Below are 20,357 nucleotides of genomic sequence, written 5' to 3' on the forward strand. Positions count from 1 at the left end.
ATCTTTTTTATATGTATGCCACTTAATTTCTCTCTTAGGCTCGTTTAACATTACTTACTGCTGAAAGTCTGATAAATGCAGTTTGTATACGGATTGCCCGTGTAACCAGGGATACAAGTGCAAACGGGGACATTGTTGACAACTTGACAATTGGTATTGGTGCCGCATGAACCGGGACATGGATTCTGACACTTTGATCCAATGCACGCTAAATGTGCGGGACAGTCTGACGAAATGGTACATTCGGGACGGCATCCTTCGTAGGGATTTCCAATATACTCGGGCAAGCATGTACAAGAACCAATGCCATTTTGTTCTCTACATACGGCGTTTGTTCCACAAGGGGATGGTTGACAAGGTTGTCTCGGTGTCGGAGGTTCGCCTAAAAGAACATAGCTTTATCCTACCCATAGCATCAACTTCTTAATACATTTTTAATTAATAGAACTCTACACGGAGAGAATTTTATTTTAAAATTTACCTTAAAATCATGTTAATCGTAGAACGACATAGTATTTCGAGAAATTTTTACTATTTTTCGAGTGATTTTTACTATTTTAAATATGTACTATAACAAATTTATTGTAGTGCACAGTAAAAAAAAACGGAGAAAATCACATAAAATTTGACGAAATATTATGTTGTCTCACGATTAACATGATTTTCAGAGTAAATTTTAAAAGAAAATTTTCTCCGTGTACTGATTAAGTTTCACAGCCGTAATGTTACTATAATAAAAGTGCAACATAAAAAAAAATTATTATTGATAGCAATGCAGAATGAGTATTCAATCAACAAAGTGTCTATAAAAAAAAAACATTAAAAAATCAAGTATATTTGAACTTACTGGGCATGACCGTGCATTGAACGAACGGATCGCCTGTGTAACCGATACGACACGTGCAAGTAGGCACATGATTAACGACATAGCAATTAGCCAGAGGATGACAAGATCCAGGACATGGGTCTCTACATTTACGATTAATACATGCCATTTGGCTCGGGCACTCGCTATTACTAACACACTCCGGTCTACAGTTCGGTGGCGTTCCAATGAACTCTCTCATGCAAGAACATGACGGAGTATTATTGATGACTTGACATTGAGCATTAGGGCCACAAGGTGACGGTTGACACGGGTTTATCGGTTTTGGAATATCCTCCGCTTTAAGAGATAAAAAGATACAAATTGTTATATGCTCGACACAAATATACGTTTATAATTATCAGAAAAACCTACGTCTTGGTATGCAACGTATGAACGGATCGCCGGTGAATACAGGGGGACAGGTGCAAATTGGATTATGATTCAACACTTGGCAACGAGCGGATATACCGCACGCACCAAGGCAAGGATTGCCACATTTCATGTTGATGCAAGCCTCGTTCAGTGCACAATCAGTATTAACTATGCACTCGGGTCGGCAGACAGGCGGATTTCCTATAAATCCAGGTATGCACGTACATACTGCTTGATTGTTAAAGTTCTGACATCGACTGTTCGGACCGCAGGGTGACGGGTTACATGGATTCTGGACAGTTTGATCTGCAAAATCAATTAATGTCGAAATTTTCTCTCCGCAAGATATCTTTGAGCAAATTAATTTTTTTTGTGACAGAACGACTCTTGGTAACAAGGATTTTACAATTTTAATTAATAATAATTGTCTCTAGTGTGCAAACAGCACGTGATTGTCAATGAATTTTACCTTGAATGATCGGATAACACGCCGCAAACGCATTGCCGGACATCCCTTCTGGGCAGGCGCACATTGGAGTGTGATTTATGACTGTGCATTTTGCGTTTTGCCCGCAAACTCCAATGCATGGATCAGAGCACTTATTGCGAACACACGCCTTGTCTAATGGACAATCCGGATTTTGTACACACTCGGGTCGACACGAAGTGTAAGGATCACCGCGATATTCGGGCAGACAAGTACAGACACCGTCGCGACATATCGCATTGGCTCCGCACGGGGATGGATTACAAGGGTCTTGTGGTATAGGTGCAGCTGCAAATATCATTGTCCATATTGAATGAACATCTTTGCTTAGCTTATAAAGGGCTTACGATGATACAGAATATAATCTATAGTATTTTGAAATATCCTAGTATAATATTATTTTTTTAAATTTACACAATAAAACCGTTCGACTCATTATAGTGAATTTATAACCGACATAAATTTTTGTCAATGCTAAAATTATAAATTAAAGATTTACTTATAAGAAATTCTTATTAAAAAATTAATTTAAAAAACTTGCATCTACATTCCCCATTTTTCTCTTATTGATCGTATAGATGATATAATTATATTACGAAACAAGGATAAATGCTTACGAGGAGGTTCTGGGAAGCAATTAGCAAATGCATCTCCGGTGTAACCTGTTGGGCAGAGACAAACGGCCATGTGATTAACCACAAGGCACTGAGCACCGATACCACACGAGCCCGGGCATGGGTCTCTGCATTTTTGTCTCAAACAGGCTCGATCGTTGCTGCACTCAGAATCAACGGTGCATTCTGGCCGACAGTTCGGAGGGCTACCAATGTAATTTTCCAGACACGTGCACGTCGGCACGCCCGCGTAGCCGCTATCGCGGCAAGTGGCAAATGGACCGCAAGGAGATGGAACGCATGGATTTTCTGGCGTTTGAGGGGTATATATGTCTATTTCTGTAAACGAATAATTTCTATTTAATATCATACGAAATATTTATGTGTACGTGCTTTAAAAAATTTACGCTCAAGTTAAAAAGTATGCATATCCAACACGTTAAACAAGTTCGTATTTTACGGCGTACTTACGCGTTTGGAAGCACGTTACGAAAGGATCGCCGGTAAAACCTTGGTTACAACTACAAATCGGGCTATGATTAATCACTTCGCATCTTGCGTTGATACCACAAATTCCGGGGCATGGATCAACGCATTTACGATTCTTGCAGGCACGATTTACGGAACAATCGGAGCTGACTGTACACTCCGCGCGACAGTTCGGCGGGGTTCCGATAAATGTAGGTAAGCAAGAGCACACCGCTTGACCGTTTAATTCGCGGCACTGACTATTAAGTCCACATGGCGAAGGACTGCATGGATTACGTTCTACCGCTAAAAAAAGATCTTAAGTTAAATTTCGTAAAGTTACGAGAATTCTAGAAAAATAAGTCGAAAAATAAATGTTATATTTACGCAAAATTGTTAAGAGAACAATTGACTCGATATTGAACTATTACTTATACTTATTACATTTTACTGAATTGTAATTAATTTTGAATAAGTTAAAAGTTTTGAAAATATTGCGATATATATATAAAAATCACGAATTATTTATCAGATTAGATTATAAACTGTGTCTTCTAAGAACTTATAAATCACTTACTCGTTTCTTGTATAATTCTGTTACAAGAGACGAACGGGTTACCGCTGTATCCAGGTTGACATGTGCATAACGGCACGTGATTTACTACTTGGCAAATTGCATTATATCCGCAGAAACCTGGACAAGGATTTTGACATTTCGATCCAACGCACGCTCGATCCGCGGTGCAATCGGAGTTTATCGTACATTCGGGTCGACAGCCTTCGTATGGATTGCCTGTATAATCTGATAGACACGTACAAGAACCGACACCGTTCGATTCACGACATACCGCATTAAAGCCGCACGGTGACGGAATACAGGGTGTTGGTTTTATAACATTTATAACTTCGTCTACAAAAAAATATCAAATTTACTTCCTGTTGTAAGGTAATCGTTCTGGTAAATCGTCAATATACCAGAAAATCATCAAATGTATATTTTCAATCGCAGATACTAAAAATTTAACAAAGTAAATTGCCATAACAAAGCATTGATTTTAAATTACAAGCATTAAAGATGTAATAAATTACAATAATAAATAAATTATATATATATGTATATATGGCAATAAAATAATATATAAATATAAATAATATTATATTGTAATAGATAATAATATATATCTTACTTTACATTTATAATTCCAATTACATAAATACATTTAATCTTAACCACAAGAATTTACTTTAATCGTTATTTAATGTTAAAACTTAAAAACTTGTCATAATATCGGCGATTAAAAAATGTATTCTGTGATTTTAAGGTAGACAATGACCTTAGACAATACCACACAATTACTACACTTACTTTGCTTGGGGTTGCATAATATAAATGGATCTCCTTCAAATCCAGCAAGGCAAATGCACATAGGTGTATGACTTATTACTCGGCAATCAGAATTAATGCCGCAGGAGCCTGGACACGGATCGCGGCATTTCTGATTGATGCACGCTAGCTGCGTGGAACACTCACTATTGCTAACGCATTCAGGTCTACAATTCGGCGGATCGCCAATAAACTCTGGCAAACAAGAGCAGGAGTATGCATTGTTTACAACTTCGCATTTACTGTTAAGTCCACACGGAGATGGAACGCATGGATTAATGGGCGTTGGAGGCTCTGCCGCTGTTAAGAAAATTAAGAATGCAATGTTTCCTTAGCGATAAGTCTAATGCGACTGGTCAACTATTGCTTTTAAATTACTCACGTCTCGGAATGCACTGAGTGAAGGGATCGCCGGTCAACTCGGAAGGACAAGAACAAATCGGATTATGATTGACCACGGTGCATTGGGCTCTGATGCCGCATGTTCCAGGGCAGGGGTCTATGCATTTTTGATTATTACAAGCCATGTTGGCAAGACAATCGGAACTAATAATGCATTCGGCTCGGCAATTAGGCGGTGCGTCCAAATATCCAGGGAGACACGAGCAGACAGCCTGATTCTTTACCTTTCGACACTGACTATTCGGTCCGCAGGGTGTTGGGTTACACGGGTCTTTTGGTATCGTGTCTGTTTAAATGTAAAAAAGATCAATTACAACAGGGAATACATAATTACAATATCGGTCATTCGTGACAAATTCGGATTAATTACTCGATTGAGTACCTTCTATTAGGGAGCACTGCACAAACGCGTTGCCAGACATTCTCTGCGGACAAGTGCAGACTGGTACGTGATTTACAACGGAACACAAGGCATTGACACCGCAAATTCCAAGACCGCACGGATCTTGACACTTGCTCTTAATGCAAGCTCGGTCTCTCGAACAATCCGAATTCAGGATACATTCTGGACGGCATCCGAAATTTGGATTCCCTTGATACTCGGGGAGACAGGTGCATATACCGTTAAAGCATTGCGTATTCGCGCCGCAATTTAAGCATGGATCTACTGGTTTGAGTGCCGGAATTTCTGGAGAAACGAATTTTAACATTCAGTTTTCGATCAAGCTAATTGTGAATTTAAAAGTGAGATCATTTTCATATTTTAAATACCATAAAGAAATATAATGTACAGGTCTGTCTATTTCTATAAATAACATCACGAATATTCTCTTGTCTTACCTTCCTCTGGAATTAGTCTACACACTACAAATGGATCCCCAGTGAATCCACTGGGACAAGAACATGTGGGTGTGTGACGAATGACATTACAAATTGCTCCTACTCCACAAACTCCATCGCAAGGATTTCGACACTTTCTCTGTATACACGCTTGATTAGTTGGGCATTCTGGATTAACTGAACATTCGGGCCTGCAATTGGGTGGTGTTCCTATATATGTTGATAAACAAGCGCAGGATGCTTGGCCGTTAATGTCACGACATTCTGAATAAGGTCCGCAAGGTGAAGGTGCGCAAGGATTCACAAGTGGACGAACTTCATCTTTCGCTATGGGCATATAAATATATCTGTTACACGCTTTCCTTGAATATTTAATTTTCTTTGATAACGTCTCAATGTTTTCTAATTAAAGCAAAAAGTAGAAGAAATGTTTCATCTAATGAAAAAAAATTACTAATATTTAAAAATTTATCTTATTAAAAAAAAAAGGAATTTTCTGAAAAAAAGATTTTTCTAGACAAAAAAATTTAGAAATTTTTTTCTAAAAAAAATTTCTGAAAAGAATATATTTAGAATTTGAGAAAATATTTCTCCGATCTCTTGATATTTGATTTAGTTTACTTTATGATTTCAATTTACAAGATTTTATATTTTCAGTTATTCTTACGTGGCATTTCAAAGCAGGCAACGAATGGATCACCAGTTAAATTAGGTGGGCACGAGCATATAGGATTATGATTGATGGTTTCGCATCTTGCATTAGAACCGCATAATGTACGACAAGGGTCGCTACATTTATATGAGATGCATGCTAGATTAAAAGCACACTCGGCACTGACAGTGCACTCAGGGCGACAATTTGGTGGGCTGGCCACCCATTGGAAGTCAGGTAAACAAGTACAGACGCTCGTATTATCCACAACGCGACACAAGCTGTTGGGTCCACAGGGTGATGGTTCGCAAGGATTACTGACGGCACTAGCTCCTTCTAAAAATGGCAATGTTTTGCGAATCAATCACGATTGCATTTCGTTATTAACCGAATAAATGCATTCGGACACAGATGATATAATCATACCTATTTCTATCGGAGCGCAATATAAGAAGGCATCGCCGGTATATCTAGGATAACAGTTGCATACTGGCAAATGGTTAACCACCTGACATAACGCATTGCGCCCGCACGATCCCGGGCACGGATCTCTACATTTCGTATTTATACAAGCCAAGTTGGCAGGGCAATCCGAATTTAGGACACATTCTGGCCTACATCCTTCGTACGGGTTGCCGGTGTAATTCGGCAAGCACGTACACGAACCGGCACCGTTGAATTCCTTGCACACTGCATTAGAGCCGCAAGGAGAGGGAGTGCAGGGATCGATTGGTGCGGGTGGCAATGGTGTAGCTAAAAGATGATATCAATGAGCATAAATTATAAATAAATAATAAAAAGAGAATTTAAAAAATGCGAATGTTTCTGTACAAAACAGATATCAAAATCTATAATTACGGTAATTTTTCATTTCAACAAAATTTGTTCGTGATAATGGTAATGCAACAGTTTTTGTGCAAAATTCAATGAGCATAGAAATATAAATAGATAAATAATAAAAAGAGAATTTTAAAAATGCGAATGTTCCTGTACAAAACAGATATCAAAATCTATAATTACGGTGATTTTTCATTTCATTCTTTGTGTAATAGAAAGTCACCGAAATTATATTAGTTTCAATTTTCAAATGGTACTTACGCTCTCTAAAGATACATTGCGTGAATGGATCGCCGGTGTAACCATTTATGCAAGAACACATTGGGGTGTGACTGACAACGTGACAATTAGCATTCGCACCGCAGGAACCAACACACGGGTCTTGACATTTCTTATTAATACAGGCTAGGTGATTAGAGCATTCGCTATTACTGACGCACTCCGCTCTACAATTGGGCGGACTGCCGATGAAATCGGGTGAACACGTGCACACAGATTCGTCGCCGCGCGGCTGGCATTGCGAATTGGGACCGCACGGATTTGGCTTACATGGCGTGGGAGGTAATACAGGTGTTTGAGCTAAAAGGACAAAATTTGATGTATAAAAAAAAAAAGAAAAATTTTTTCAAATCCCTTCCTTGGGATCTATCACATTGATAAAAAACACGGACGTAACAAGCGATACTTACGTGGTGCTAAATAGCATCTAATAAAAGGATCACCCGTTTGAGAAGGTGGGCAAACGCAAATCGGATTATGATTCACTACTTGACAAGATGCGCCTAATCCGCAACTTCCGGGACAAGGATTCGTACACTTCTGATTGCTACAGGCCTCATTCTGGAGGCAATCCGTGCTGACTATGCACTCGGGTCTGCAGGTCGGAGGGCTACCTAAATATCCTCTTATACAGGAGCAGACCGCCTGATTGTTTATAACGCGACATTCGCTATTCGGTCCGCAGGGTGAAGGGGCGCATGGATTAGCGGGTGGTATGTCTGGTACACAAAAATAATGAATTTTTAATTCTTGGAAATAATTTATGAAAGAAATTAGAAAGGCGATAAAAGGGGGATCTCTTTAATGACGGGACATTATATACCTTGTAGAGGTGTGCATTGGCTGAATGCATTGCCGGTCATATTTCCAGGGCAACTGCACATGGGAACGTGAGCGATCACAGTGCATAATGCGTTAATGGCGCAAGCTCCGGGGCATGGGTCCAAACATTTGTTACGTATGCACGCTCTATCGCGGGGACAATCTGCGTTTAGGACACACTCCGGTCGGCAACCTACGTTCGGATCTCCTCGGAATTCCGGTAAGCAAGTACAGATACCGTCAAAGCATTGCGCGTTAGGGCCACAGGGTGACGGGACGCAGGCATCTTCGACTGGGGATGGAATCGCTGCAAAATATAATCGATACAGGAAAATTAACAAGCTTCAATCACACTTCCAGCCATGTCGAGATTTCGAGAGTACTATTGGATGGCTCGTAACGCTTACGTGTCGGTGGCAATATCTCGCAAAAGACAAATGTATTTCCGGTGTATCCCTCGGGACATCTGCACGTGGGAATGTGATTAACAACCGAACACAAGGCATTGGTACCGCACGAGCCGGGGCATGGATCCGCACACTTCATGTTAATACAGGCCTTATCACTCGAACATTCCGAGTGTATGGTACATTCGGGCCTGCAATTGGGCGGTTGGCCCATATAATTTTCCAGGCAGGTACACGCGGGAGAGCCACCGATATTTCTGCATTGGGAGAAACTACCGCACGGGGATGGTACGCAGGGGTCTTTCTGTACCGGTGGTGGCGTTATAGCTGAAAGATATTCGGAGTTGTGGTTGATGATCGTGCAACATGTAAAGGACGTAGGGCAATATATGTTGAGAGATTGGGACATAGTTCTTCATGCATTCGATGATAGTCTTACGTGGAATTAACGAGCATATGGTGAATGGATCTCCACTGTAACCGGACATACAACTGCAGATTGGGCTGTGATTAACGACCGCACAATTGGTATTGAGTCCGCATGGGCTTGGGCAGGGGTTCACGCATTTGTAGTCCTTGCACACTAATTGCGGGGAACACTCTGAACTAGCGACACATTCAGGTCTACATGCAGGTGGGGTTCCAACGTACGTCGGGAGACATGAACAAACAGCCTGTCCGGACACTTCTTTGCATTTGCTGTTGGGTCCACAGGGTGACGGGGCGCAAACGTTTTCATCTGAGATTATTTCTGGGAAAAATTTAATGCATTAGTAAAATTCACGTAGATAAGTAGAAACATTCAATGTTTTTTAAAATTTGTTTCTAAAAGCAATTAATTTTTAATTGTGTTTTAAAATTACCAGTTTCTACATAAAAATATAAAATATAAAAATTTCTTTTTCTTTTCTAAAAAATATAAATTTTTAATATTAATTTAAACAGTTAAAATTTTTTTAATCTTTTATTTCAAATTTTCATTCTAATAAAATTAAAATTTTAACAACAAGAGAATGCTAATATTATATGAACATCTAAATTTTAATATACTTGTGTAATAAGACTCGTATAAAAACCAAAAAACAAATACAATATGTAAGAAAATTTTTATGGATTCAATATTTTGTATAATTTTTATCATAAAGTTTTGCGATATGAGATTACTGTACAGAAACTGTATGATTAGGAACACTTACTATCTACGGAACAAGAAATGAAGGGATCTCCGGTATATCCGGGGAGACATGTGCACATCGGTTGATGATTGACAACCGAACACTCGGCGTTTCGGCCGCACATGCCTGCACAGGGGTTGGCACACTTGTTTCTTACGCACATCAAATTGGATGGACAATCAGGATTAATAATGCATTCGGGTCGACACGCTAGGTACGGATTACCGATATAGCTAGAGACACACTGACAAATTGCGACATTGTCTCGCTCTCTACATATTGCATTCGCGCCACATTCGAAGTTCGAGCAGGGTGATGGTTCCGGTTCCAGTTCTATTGGGCGTGCTAAAACAACGTAAAGGGCAAACGGATTAAGCAACGTCGCACGTAAGGCCAGATAATTTTGTCAGTTAATTTTACGGTTTTATGTAAAAGGATTTTATCCCTTACGTATCGCAGAACAGCGCGTGTACGGATCACCGGTGAGACCGTAGGAACAGACGCAATGGGGCACGTGTTGTACCACGTGGCATTCCGCATTTTCCCCGCATAAACCTGGGCAGGGGTCCCTGCACTTTTGCCGCACGCAACTTTGATGGCTGGGACACTCAGGATTGGAAATACATTCGGGTCGACAATACGGGGGCGAGCCTCTGTATTCGGGTAGGCACGAGCAGGATGGTAAATTGTTAATGACCTGGCACTGAGCGTACGGCCCGCAGGGCGAAGGCTGACAAGGATTTACTATTACAGGTGCTACCGATTCTGGATAAAATAACAATTATGTTTTATGATTTTAATCTGGTGGTCGGGGCTTACGTGTACTTTAAATCGAGATTGTATCTTACTCATAATATCGCATCTGATAAACGGATCGCCAGTGTAGCGCTCGGGGCACGAGCAAACAGGGTTGTGATTGACGACTACGCATCTCGCTTGGATGCCGCATGTACCGGGGCAAGGATCTTTGCATTTCTGATTAGCGCAAGCTTCGTTCGGCCGACAGTCGGAGCTGAGGGTACATTCGGGTCGACAGAGAGGCGGCGACCCAAGGAATTCTGGCGCACAAGTGCACACGGCTTGCTCATTTAATTCTCGACATATGCTGTTTGGACCGCAAGGATTCGGGGTGCATGGTCTTGTCACGGGTGGAACTACATACGATAAGGTATCGATTAATATTCTCAAACACGTAAATCAAATTTCTTGTCTCTTTTGATGTCATACCTCTCATTACATCGCAAGAAATGAATGCGTTTCCAGAGGTACCAGAGGGACAACTGCACATAGGCGTGTGATTTATCACGTTGCATAAACTGTTTTGTCCGCAAGTACCTGGACAAGGATCAATACATCTGTTTCGTATGCATGCCTTGTCAAATGAGCAGTCTGTACTGAGTACGCATTCTGGTCGACAGCCAGCGTATGGGTCGCCAAAGTATTCAGGTAGACAAGTGCAAATGCCATTATTGCATTGAGCGTTTGGTCCACAGGGTGAGCTACTGCATGGATCAATTGGCTGCGTTGGCTCGTTGTCTATGTTATTACAAATATCAATTTAAAAGTGAAATTATGAATACAAAAACGTACACGGAGAGAATTTTATTTTAAAATTTACCCTGAAAATCATGTCGTAGGACGATATAGTATTTCGATGAATTTTATGTGATTTTCACTATATTTTTTAATATAAACTACAATAAATTTATTGTAGTGCACAGTAAAATTTGTCGAAATGCTATATTATCCCACAATTAACATGATTTTCAGAATAAATTTTAAAAGGAAATTTTCTCTGTGATATAGTTGTAAAAAAAATTAAATAAATTTTGATATATAACTTACAGATTGGCATAGGCTGACATCCAGTAAATGGATCGCCAGTATAACTTTCTATACATCTGCAGATTGGAATGTGATTGTGAACAGTACAATCGGCATTCAGGCCGCAAGAACCTGGACAGGGATCTTGACATCTCTCGCGAATACAAGCCTGATTGCTCGGACAATCGGCAGGAATAACGCATTCGGGACGACAATTTGGTGGTGTACCAATGTAATTAATCATACAAGAACAAGATGAATAACCATTGATGTTGCGACATTGCGCGTTGGGTCCACACGGTGAGGGTATACAAGGATCCGAGGGTAGACTCGGTAAGTAGCTCGGAGTAGCTAAAATTTACAATAAAATCTCTAAATTTCAAAACAAAACTATTAAAAAATGCTTTTAAAATAAAATTTAATTATATGACTTATTCTTTAATTCATAAAAAAAATTCTTTATATTTCATATATATGTAACGTATATAAATATGTAATTTTCAAGGGTATAATTTTACTATGTCTCATAATAAAAATTTTAAATGGAAACAAAGAAAAATTTTAGTGCAAAGATAATTAAAGTTATAGAAAAAACGTCATAATAACATTTTTTTTAATATTAAAAAAATAACGAATTAGAGCAGAAGGCTTACGTGGTACGAATAAGCAGCGGATGAATGGATCACCGCTGAATCCTGGTTTGCACATACATATTGGACTATGGTTCACGACTCTACACGTCGTGCCCTGACCGCACGAGTTGGGACAAGGATCAACACACTTATTATTCTCGCAAGCGCGATTCGTCGCGCAGTCCGTGCTAACTGTGCATTCGGGTCTACAACCGGGTGGTGCGCCGATATAAGTCGGCAAACAAGAGCAAACAGCTTGGCCATTGCTTGCTCTGCACTGACTATATGGCCCGCAAGGAGATGGTTGACAGGGATTATCTGCTATAATCGCTGCAAGAAAGTTAGGTATTTAAAATCACGCAATTGTCTCTAGTACAGATAGAAAGCTCGGAACGGACGAGCTTTTTAAGCAATCTCTTACGGGCTTCGACGATAAGACTGCAGAATATGAATGGATTTCCCGTGTACCGCTCGAAACAAGTGCAAGTTGGCGCATGATTAATCACATAGCATTGCGCGTTTTGGCCGCACGTTCCTGGACACGGATCTTTGCATTTCAAACCGATACACGCCTGATTGGACGGGCAATCGGAATTGAGCGTACACTCAGGTCTGCACCCTTCGTAAGGGTTGCCGATATAATCGGACGAGCACGAACAAGAACCAGCATTTTGCTGAACTCTACATACTGCATTTGCACCACACGGAGACGGTATGCATGGCGTAGATACGCTAGGCTGTATATCGACTAAAATGAGAATAAAAGAAATTTGATCCATTCTTAAGAAAAAAAGTACTTCTTAATAGAATATAATCTCGCAATGATAATCTAATATTAATTAATTTTGAATTCTTTCAAAATTGATTTTTCATACAAATAAAAAGTTTGTAAATTAATCAAAATCGAATAAAACCTGAAGTAAATTTGACTTCTTAAATATATTTGTATATTTGAATTATTCTTTAAAATCTTCTTACTCTGTTGGGGAGAACACTGCGTAAACGGATCGCCAGTGTAACCAGGGGTGCACGCGCACATCGGCGTGTGACTAACGACATTACAAACGGCATTGACGCCGCATGCGTTGATGCACGGATCGCGACATTTTTGGTTAATGCAAGCCATTTTATTCGAGCATTCGCTATTGCTGATACACTCGTACCGACAGTTCGGGGGTGATCCGATAAATTCTTGCAAGCACGAGCAAGAGGGTTGATCATTGATCACTTGGCATTGCGCGTTTGGTCCACAAGGCGATGGTTGACAGGGATTAAGCACAGGTAACGGTTCCTCAGCTTTAAAGTTAATACCATTCAATTAATCGAAGTATAATACTATATTGAAATTGATTTATGTTATGCGTGTATTCCAAGTATAATAAAATAAAATAAATCGCAAAAGTTAATTTGTATGTGAATATCTTCTAGAAAGAATAAAAAAAGAGTTTTCTTACAAAGGGGGAAACAATTAATAAACGGATCGCCAGTCATCCCGGAACGGCAGACGCAGACAGGATTGTGATTAATGACGTTGCAAATTGTGTTGCGCCCGCAACTTCCCGGACAAGGATCTCGACATCTTTGATTGGTACACGCCTCATTCTTCGGGCAATCTGAGCTAATTACACATTCGGGCCTACAAGTCGGAGGCGCGCCGACAAATCCACTTATGCAACTACATACAGCCTGCATATTATTTTGTCGGCATTGACTGTTCGGACCACACGGAGATGGATTACATGGGTTGCTAATGGGTGGCGCTATAAGAAAATATTTTAATTACAGAATAAAGATTCGATAGTAAAAATACGGATATTTTTGAAGATTAAGGGGATGGTTTAGGACGCTGAAAAAAAAGGTGATTTTTGTAAATTTTTTTAAAAAAGAAAAGTAAAGTCTATCTTTTAAAAACTGTAAGGATACTTTACTCGATATTTATATTATACAAAAAAAATTTTAATTAAAAAAATTCAAGATAACGTCATGATAAATCAGTGATTAAAACGCGTCGCTGGAGTTACAAAATTGGCAAAATAGAAAAAAACTATTTGACGTATCGACTTCATTCAAAGTTCTTCATTTAAATTATTATCAACCATCCTAAATGAACTAAAAACATGTGTAAAAAAGTTAATTTAAGCAATTTTTATTGCACAAAGAAAGTGAAACCTTTTTCCCGAAATTGTCACTTTTTCTTTAAAGTCCTAAAAGTTTTACAATTTTACACTCTTTATTTTTTTTTTAGTTCATCGACTATACATATTATATACAAATTAAAAATATTTTTGGTTTTTTTGTTTCCGACAGAAATTATCGGCTTTATTTGTCCCGTCATTTTGTAACTCCAATAGCGAGACGTTTTAATTACTGATTTATCATGACGTTATTATTTTGAATTCTTTAATTAAAAAATTTTTTTGTATAATATAAGTATCTAGTAATGTATCCTTACAATTTTGGAAAGATCGACTTTACTTTACGTTGTTAAAAAAATTCGCGAAAATCATCTATTTTTCAGCGTCCTAAACCAGGTGACCTCCTTAAACAAAATCGTAAATATTTTAACATGTCAGTTATTTTACATTTAGAACTTCCAAAGAATACCTGGCACGGGAGAACACAAGACGAAAGCATTTCCTTCCATTCCCGAGGGACAACTACACATAGGAACGTGATTGTACACATTGCACATAGCATTTTGGCCACAAACACCTGGACAGGGATCCACGCATTTATTTCGCACGCATGCTTGCGTATTTGGGCAATCGTTATTCAATACGCATTCCGGCCGGCAACCGCTGTAAGGATCGCCGAAATATTCTGCTATGCAAACGCATATTCCTCCATTGCATTGCGTATTGGCTCCGCAAGGCGAAGGTGTGCACGGATCCGGTTTAGAGGGGGCAACAACGACTGCAATAATTTCGCGTGAAAAGATCAAGTATACTTATCGGGGAAATAACAAAAAAATTATTTTCGATAGGGAATCTTACGTGGCTTTATGGAACATCCAATGAAAGGGTCACCGGTGTAATCAGGCAAACATGAACAAATTGGCACGTGATTTACGACACTGCATTCGGCCATAATGCCACACGAGCCTGGACAGGGATCTCTACATCTTTGCTGCATGCAAGCCATATTAGCTGGACACTCTGCATTGATCGTGCATTCTGGTTTACAATTTGGCGGACTGCCTCTGTACGTTGGTAAACAAGAACACGATGGCACTCCTCCTATATCGCGACATTCGGCAAATGTGCCACAAGGTGACGGTACGCATGGGTCTCTTATGTCACTTACAATAGGCGGACTCACTGCAATTACGAATTATGAAGTTTTAGAGCTATAAAAAATTGTTATTAAATCTAATTGATTTCATATTACACATCTAATCTCGATACAACATTCTTGTAAATATCAATCGAAAACGAAAAATTTATATTTCTCGTAGCGTCAAAAATTAAATTTTTTAAATGTCAACAAATATTATTATTTATCAATTCGAGGAGAATTAATCGAATAGAGTTACATGGATATCGGAATAGCTTTTAATATTTTTGAGATGAACATTTTATCGAAATCTGAGTGTATTTATTCGGATAAATAATTGCGCATTGGTAACGCGCATATTCGCTAGAGAGAAGAGAAATTAATATCAATAATAGACAAAAGTTGAAAATCGTACCAGGTGTCTGGAAGCAAACAGTAAATGGATCGCCGGTAAAACCGTTCTTGCAAGAGCAAATCGGATTATGTTTGATAACTCTACAATTCGAATTTCTGCCGCAGGAACCAGGGCAAGGATCTTGACACTTTTGATTCAAGCAAGCGAGATTGAGTGGGCAATCCGAGCTTGTCACGCATTCAGGACGACACGCGGGTGGATTACCGATGAAAATCGGTAGGCAAGAACAGACTGCTTGATTGTTATTAACACGACATTGGCTGTTGGGTCCACAAGGCGACGGATTACAAACATCCCTCGGAGTATCGACTAGAATAATAGATGTATCTTTCAAATTTTTGATATTAATGAAGAAAAGCTTATTTAAAATGCTCATTTACGAAAATATCAAAACGTAATTATCTACTCATTTTTTAATTAAATTAACACGCGTTAAAGAAATTTATTAAAAAGCGTATGAAAACGTGTAAGATAAAAAATTACAAATAAAACAATAAAAAGTTGCAATAAATGAGGCATGAAATTTCTCAGTATTCAAGAAAATATTCGTACCGATTTTACGTATTAAAGTACAGTATTGGAAGGGATTGCCGCTATAACCAGAAATACATGTGCAAGATGGTCGATGATTGATTACTTGACATTCGGCAAATTGTCCGCAGACACCGGGACATGGATCTCTACATTTTGATTGCACGCAAGCAAGAGTAGATATGCAATCTGTATCAACCACGCATTCTGGTCGACATCCTTCATAAGGATTGCCGATATAATCTGGTAAACAAGAACAAGATCCAGCACCAAACTGTTCCTTGCAAATGGCATTAAAGCCACAAGGTGACGGTTTACAGGGCGATTGTGGGACTGGTGTGGCTGAAAATAAAATATATAAAGCTAGGAAACAACTCATTTCTAACAATAATTTTTTTTAAGAAAAATAATAGATATAATAGCTTATGTCTGAAAACCAATGGGATGTACAATTCATTAAAAAAAAAAAAAATTAAACGTTTCGTACGCTTTGTTTGGATCTAAATATAATTTCAGATCTGTACGTATGAGATCGATGCTTACGTGGTTTCATAGTACATTGTGTGAATGGATCGCCGGTGAGATCGCTAGGACAAACGCACATGGGTGTATGGCTCACCACACGACATTCGGCATTAGCCCCGCAGGAGCCTTCGCAAGGATCTCTACATTTCTGATTCATACACGCCAAATGAGCAGGACATTCACTGTTGCTAATGCATTCGGGTCTACAATACGGTGGCGAACCAAGGAATCCATCTAGACACGAACATGAGGGAGCATCGCCTACAACCCGACACTCGGAATTTGCTCCACAAGGAGATGGCACACAGGGATTTGTTTGCAATACCGGTTCAGGTGCTAATAGAAAGGAAAAATGTCAAATAAAAAAAAATTCAGACTAAATGTGTTTAAAACTCAAAATTCACATACGATTATTTCGGCCAAAATTATTCGAGAATTCTTGAATTATTCAAGATGTTAGATAAAATAAAGCTAAGTGTTCACAATGAAAATTCTTTAAAATTTTTAATGAAATATTTGTTGAAATAATAAATATTATGTAATATTAAATTATCTTCAATTTTTTCTTCGTGAAATTATGGCTCATTTTTAATGTATTTAAAACTTAAAGAAAGTAAAATATTTTCTCTTTTACATCTCTACGTATTATATGTACATATTTCAAAATCATTAAATATCAGATATCAATATTAATTGCTTAATGACTCTTTTAGTTGATATTTGTTCTTACGTCGTGGAATACACCGAATGAATGGGTCTCCGGTTAGTACTCCGCAGCTACATATGGGATTATGATTGATCACTTGACAAGTGGCTTGAATTCCGCATGCACCGAGACAGGGATTTATGCATTTTTGATTGCTACACGCTTGTGTCAGAAGGCACTCGGAACTGACAGTGCATTCTGGCCTGCATGCTGGCGGTATACCAAGAAATCCCGCCACACATGAGCACACAGGTTGCCCGTTGTTTTCTCGGCAAACACTGTTCGGTCCACAGGGCGAGGGTGAGCAGGGATCTCCCTTCGGGATATCTAATATTCGATATAATAGAGGTATTATACTTTGTCTTTAAAGAAGTAATACAAACGCGATATTGATAATAATAAAAATAATAAAAAATAAGTTGTTCAAATTTTGAAGAATTCTTCTTCAGGCTGAATTTACAATTATTATCAATTATTATTATTATTATTATTAATTATTATTATCGATATAAAGCATTCGTAGAAATTCGTAGAGATTGAGCGTATTGATTATACCTTCAATTATGGAACATTGAACGAAAGCATTGCCGGCCATTCCGACCGGACAGGTGCACATAGGTACATGATTATATACGGAACACAATGCATTTCGACCGCACGTGCCCGGGCAGGGATCCACACACTTGTTGCGCACGCACGCACGATCGTGGGCGCAATCAATATTCATGACACACTCGGGACGGCAACCTACGTAAGGGTCGCCTTGATATTCGGGCAGACATATGCAAATGCCATTGTTGCATCGTGCATTCGGTCCACAAGGGTTCAAATTACAAGGGTCGATTACTGCAGGTGCCGCTGTAAAAGAATGCGGATAAGGAACTTGAATATCACGATTGTATTCGAAATAAAATTTTACGAAAATGTAACGCATAAGTTTCTTCGATGCAAACTTTCAGACATTGTATTCATATTTAATGCATCGGGTATTTCTTTCGATTTGAAGAATCTAATGGATGCTGTAATGACGACTGCGGAACGTAAAGAAAAACTTAAAAAATTTTAAAGATGTCTGAAACATTATAATATGCATCCATTATTGGAAATATTTCAGTTTTAAAATAATAAATATAGCAAAATCAAGATTTTGATGAAGTCAGATAACACAATGATGTGAATTTTGATCAAGTCAGATAACACAAACATGAAAAAGACATCCACTCAAAAAATTGAAAATGTTTTTTCCGAAAAATCCGAAATCTTAAACATTCACGTTGTCTGAGCAAACTAAAATTTTTTTGTTATTAGCATATAGCATTAGTTAAAACCAAAATTACTATCAAAATATATCCAAAAAGCATCACGAAATATCGTACATTATAACTCGCAAAATTTTTCTTCGAAACAAATCTTTCATAATTTTAGGATGTGAGGAGTCTCTTACTTGTCGGTCTGGGATAACAATTACTGAAGGGATCACCGATATATCCCTCAGGACATGTGCACATAGGTGCGTGATTATAAACTGTGCATAATGAAGTGATACTGCAAGAGCCTAAACAGGGATCTCTGCATCTTTCATTGCTACAGGCAAGATTCATCGGGCATTCGGAATTCACACGGCATTCGGGGCGACAATTCGGTGGTGATCCTCTGTAGGTCGATAGACAAGAGCACGACGGTGTGCCACCAATATTCCTACATTCCGCGTACACACCGCATGGAGACGGTAAGCACGGATCTTTAGGGGCTACGGGAAAATCTATCGGTGCTGAAATAATAAAATCACGTAAACATAACAAATTACTCACCATTTGTTTTAGATGTCTAATTTAGCAATGAATCAATTGTGTTTATAAGAGTATTATGAAAAAATGAGATTTTTGTATATACAATATACATCAAAATTATGAGGATTAATATTATAATAATGCATTATGGCATGTTAAAGTAAATTAAATTGGAGATACTTGTAATAATGTCAGTTCGAAGTTAAGTCATGATTGATAGAAAAGGTAAATTTGTGGCATGAATGAATAAATAAATAAAGATGATCGTGAACTTCTGACGTAAATAAAAATGAATCAAGCCGATAATCGTGAACTAATGGCATGAATGAAGCTGATGGAGAGATCAAGTTCTTACGTGGGGCGGGGAAACATCTCGTAAAAGGGTCCCCGGTATAACCGAGGTTGCAGACGCAGATGGGACTGTGACTGATCACTTTGCATTGTGTGTTTATTCCACACGGATTCGGGCAAGGCGATATACACTTCTGATTGATGCAAGTAAGATCCGGAGAGCATTGGCTGTTCACCACGCATTCAGCTCGACAGTTTGGAGGACTGCCAATAAAATTCGGGAGACAAGTGCAAACGGCAACACCATTTACATCTCGGCATTTACTATTTGGTCCACAAGGGGATGGACTGCACGGGTTTGTTTCTGGCAGGACTGTGTAGAGAAAAGTATTATTATTCAGGAACTATTTTCTATGGATTATTTTAGACAGTAATATGTGATCTTTTTATGTTCATATTTTCTTCAAGATAAAAAATTCTATAAATAGTCCTATATAAAAATTCTATAAACAGTAAAAATTAAATTTTAAAATGTATTTGAATCTGATCAAATAGATCTTTTTATGATTTTTTAATTAAAAATATATTGCGTGCCGATAAAAGAACAATAAATATATTTAAAATCATTTATCATTTTAAATAGCGAAATGAAAATATAAAATCCGAAACGCGTTTAAAAATAATAGATAACTAATCTTCAAGTTAAATTTTCAATAAATATTTCTAATATATTTGTGTTATATATATATATATATAAGATATA

The 20,357-nt window shown here is 38.4% G+C and overlaps 1 protein-coding gene across 1 annotated transcript in view; it reads right to left on the reverse strand.

Annotated features, from left to right (window-relative positions):
• LOC105452010 overlaps positions 1 to 20,357 on the reverse strand; it is a 100,760-nt gene that overhangs the window by 16,046 nt on the left and 64,357 nt on the right. Inside the window, exons 66-101 of the mRNA XM_011692774.1 lie at positions 19,659 to 19,967; positions 18,958 to 19,284; positions 18,069 to 18,371; positions 17,538 to 17,840; positions 16,826 to 17,143; positions 16,304 to 16,624; positions 15,752 to 16,060; positions 15,057 to 15,380; positions 14,668 to 14,976; positions 13,518 to 13,823; positions 13,042 to 13,359; positions 12,485 to 12,811; positions 12,085 to 12,393; positions 11,453 to 11,782; positions 10,835 to 11,143; positions 10,456 to 10,761; positions 10,058 to 10,372; positions 9,629 to 9,952; positions 8,872 to 9,183; positions 8,433 to 8,759; positions 8,027 to 8,332; positions 7,614 to 7,922; positions 7,186 to 7,503; positions 6,514 to 6,840; positions 6,103 to 6,423; positions 5,436 to 5,762; positions 4,978 to 5,283; positions 4,576 to 4,881; positions 4,176 to 4,493; positions 3,387 to 3,719; positions 2,813 to 3,115; positions 2,345 to 2,680; positions 1,710 to 2,015; positions 1,241 to 1,546; positions 848 to 1,165; positions 59 to 382 (exon numbers count right to left, since the gene is read on the reverse strand). Of these exons, the coding sequence (XP_011691076.1) occupies positions 59 to 382; positions 848 to 1,165; positions 1,241 to 1,546; positions 1,710 to 2,015; positions 2,345 to 2,680; positions 2,813 to 3,115; positions 3,387 to 3,719; positions 4,176 to 4,493; positions 4,576 to 4,881; positions 4,978 to 5,283; positions 5,436 to 5,762; positions 6,103 to 6,423; positions 6,514 to 6,840; positions 7,186 to 7,503; positions 7,614 to 7,922; positions 8,027 to 8,332; positions 8,433 to 8,759; positions 8,872 to 9,183; positions 9,629 to 9,952; positions 10,058 to 10,372; positions 10,456 to 10,761; positions 10,835 to 11,143; positions 11,453 to 11,782; positions 12,085 to 12,393; positions 12,485 to 12,811; positions 13,042 to 13,359; positions 13,518 to 13,823; positions 14,668 to 14,976; positions 15,057 to 15,380; positions 15,752 to 16,060; positions 16,304 to 16,624; positions 16,826 to 17,143; positions 17,538 to 17,840; positions 18,069 to 18,371; positions 18,958 to 19,284; positions 19,659 to 19,967 (11,370 nt within the window). The remainder of the gene's footprint in view (positions 1 to 58; positions 383 to 847; positions 1,166 to 1,240; positions 1,547 to 1,709; positions 2,016 to 2,344; positions 2,681 to 2,812; positions 3,116 to 3,386; positions 3,720 to 4,175; positions 4,494 to 4,575; positions 4,882 to 4,977; positions 5,284 to 5,435; positions 5,763 to 6,102; positions 6,424 to 6,513; positions 6,841 to 7,185; positions 7,504 to 7,613; positions 7,923 to 8,026; positions 8,333 to 8,432; positions 8,760 to 8,871; positions 9,184 to 9,628; positions 9,953 to 10,057; positions 10,373 to 10,455; positions 10,762 to 10,834; positions 11,144 to 11,452; positions 11,783 to 12,084; positions 12,394 to 12,484; positions 12,812 to 13,041; positions 13,360 to 13,517; positions 13,824 to 14,667; positions 14,977 to 15,056; positions 15,381 to 15,751; positions 16,061 to 16,303; positions 16,625 to 16,825; positions 17,144 to 17,537; positions 17,841 to 18,068; positions 18,372 to 18,957; positions 19,285 to 19,658; positions 19,968 to 20,357) is intronic.

Source organism: Wasmannia auropunctata, unplaced genomic scaffold (assembly GCF_000956235.1).
Source record: "Wasmannia auropunctata unplaced genomic scaffold, wasmannia.A_1.0 LD336039.1, whole genome shotgun sequence".
Lineage (NCBI taxonomy): Eukaryota > Metazoa > Arthropoda > Insecta > Hymenoptera > Formicidae > Wasmannia > Wasmannia auropunctata.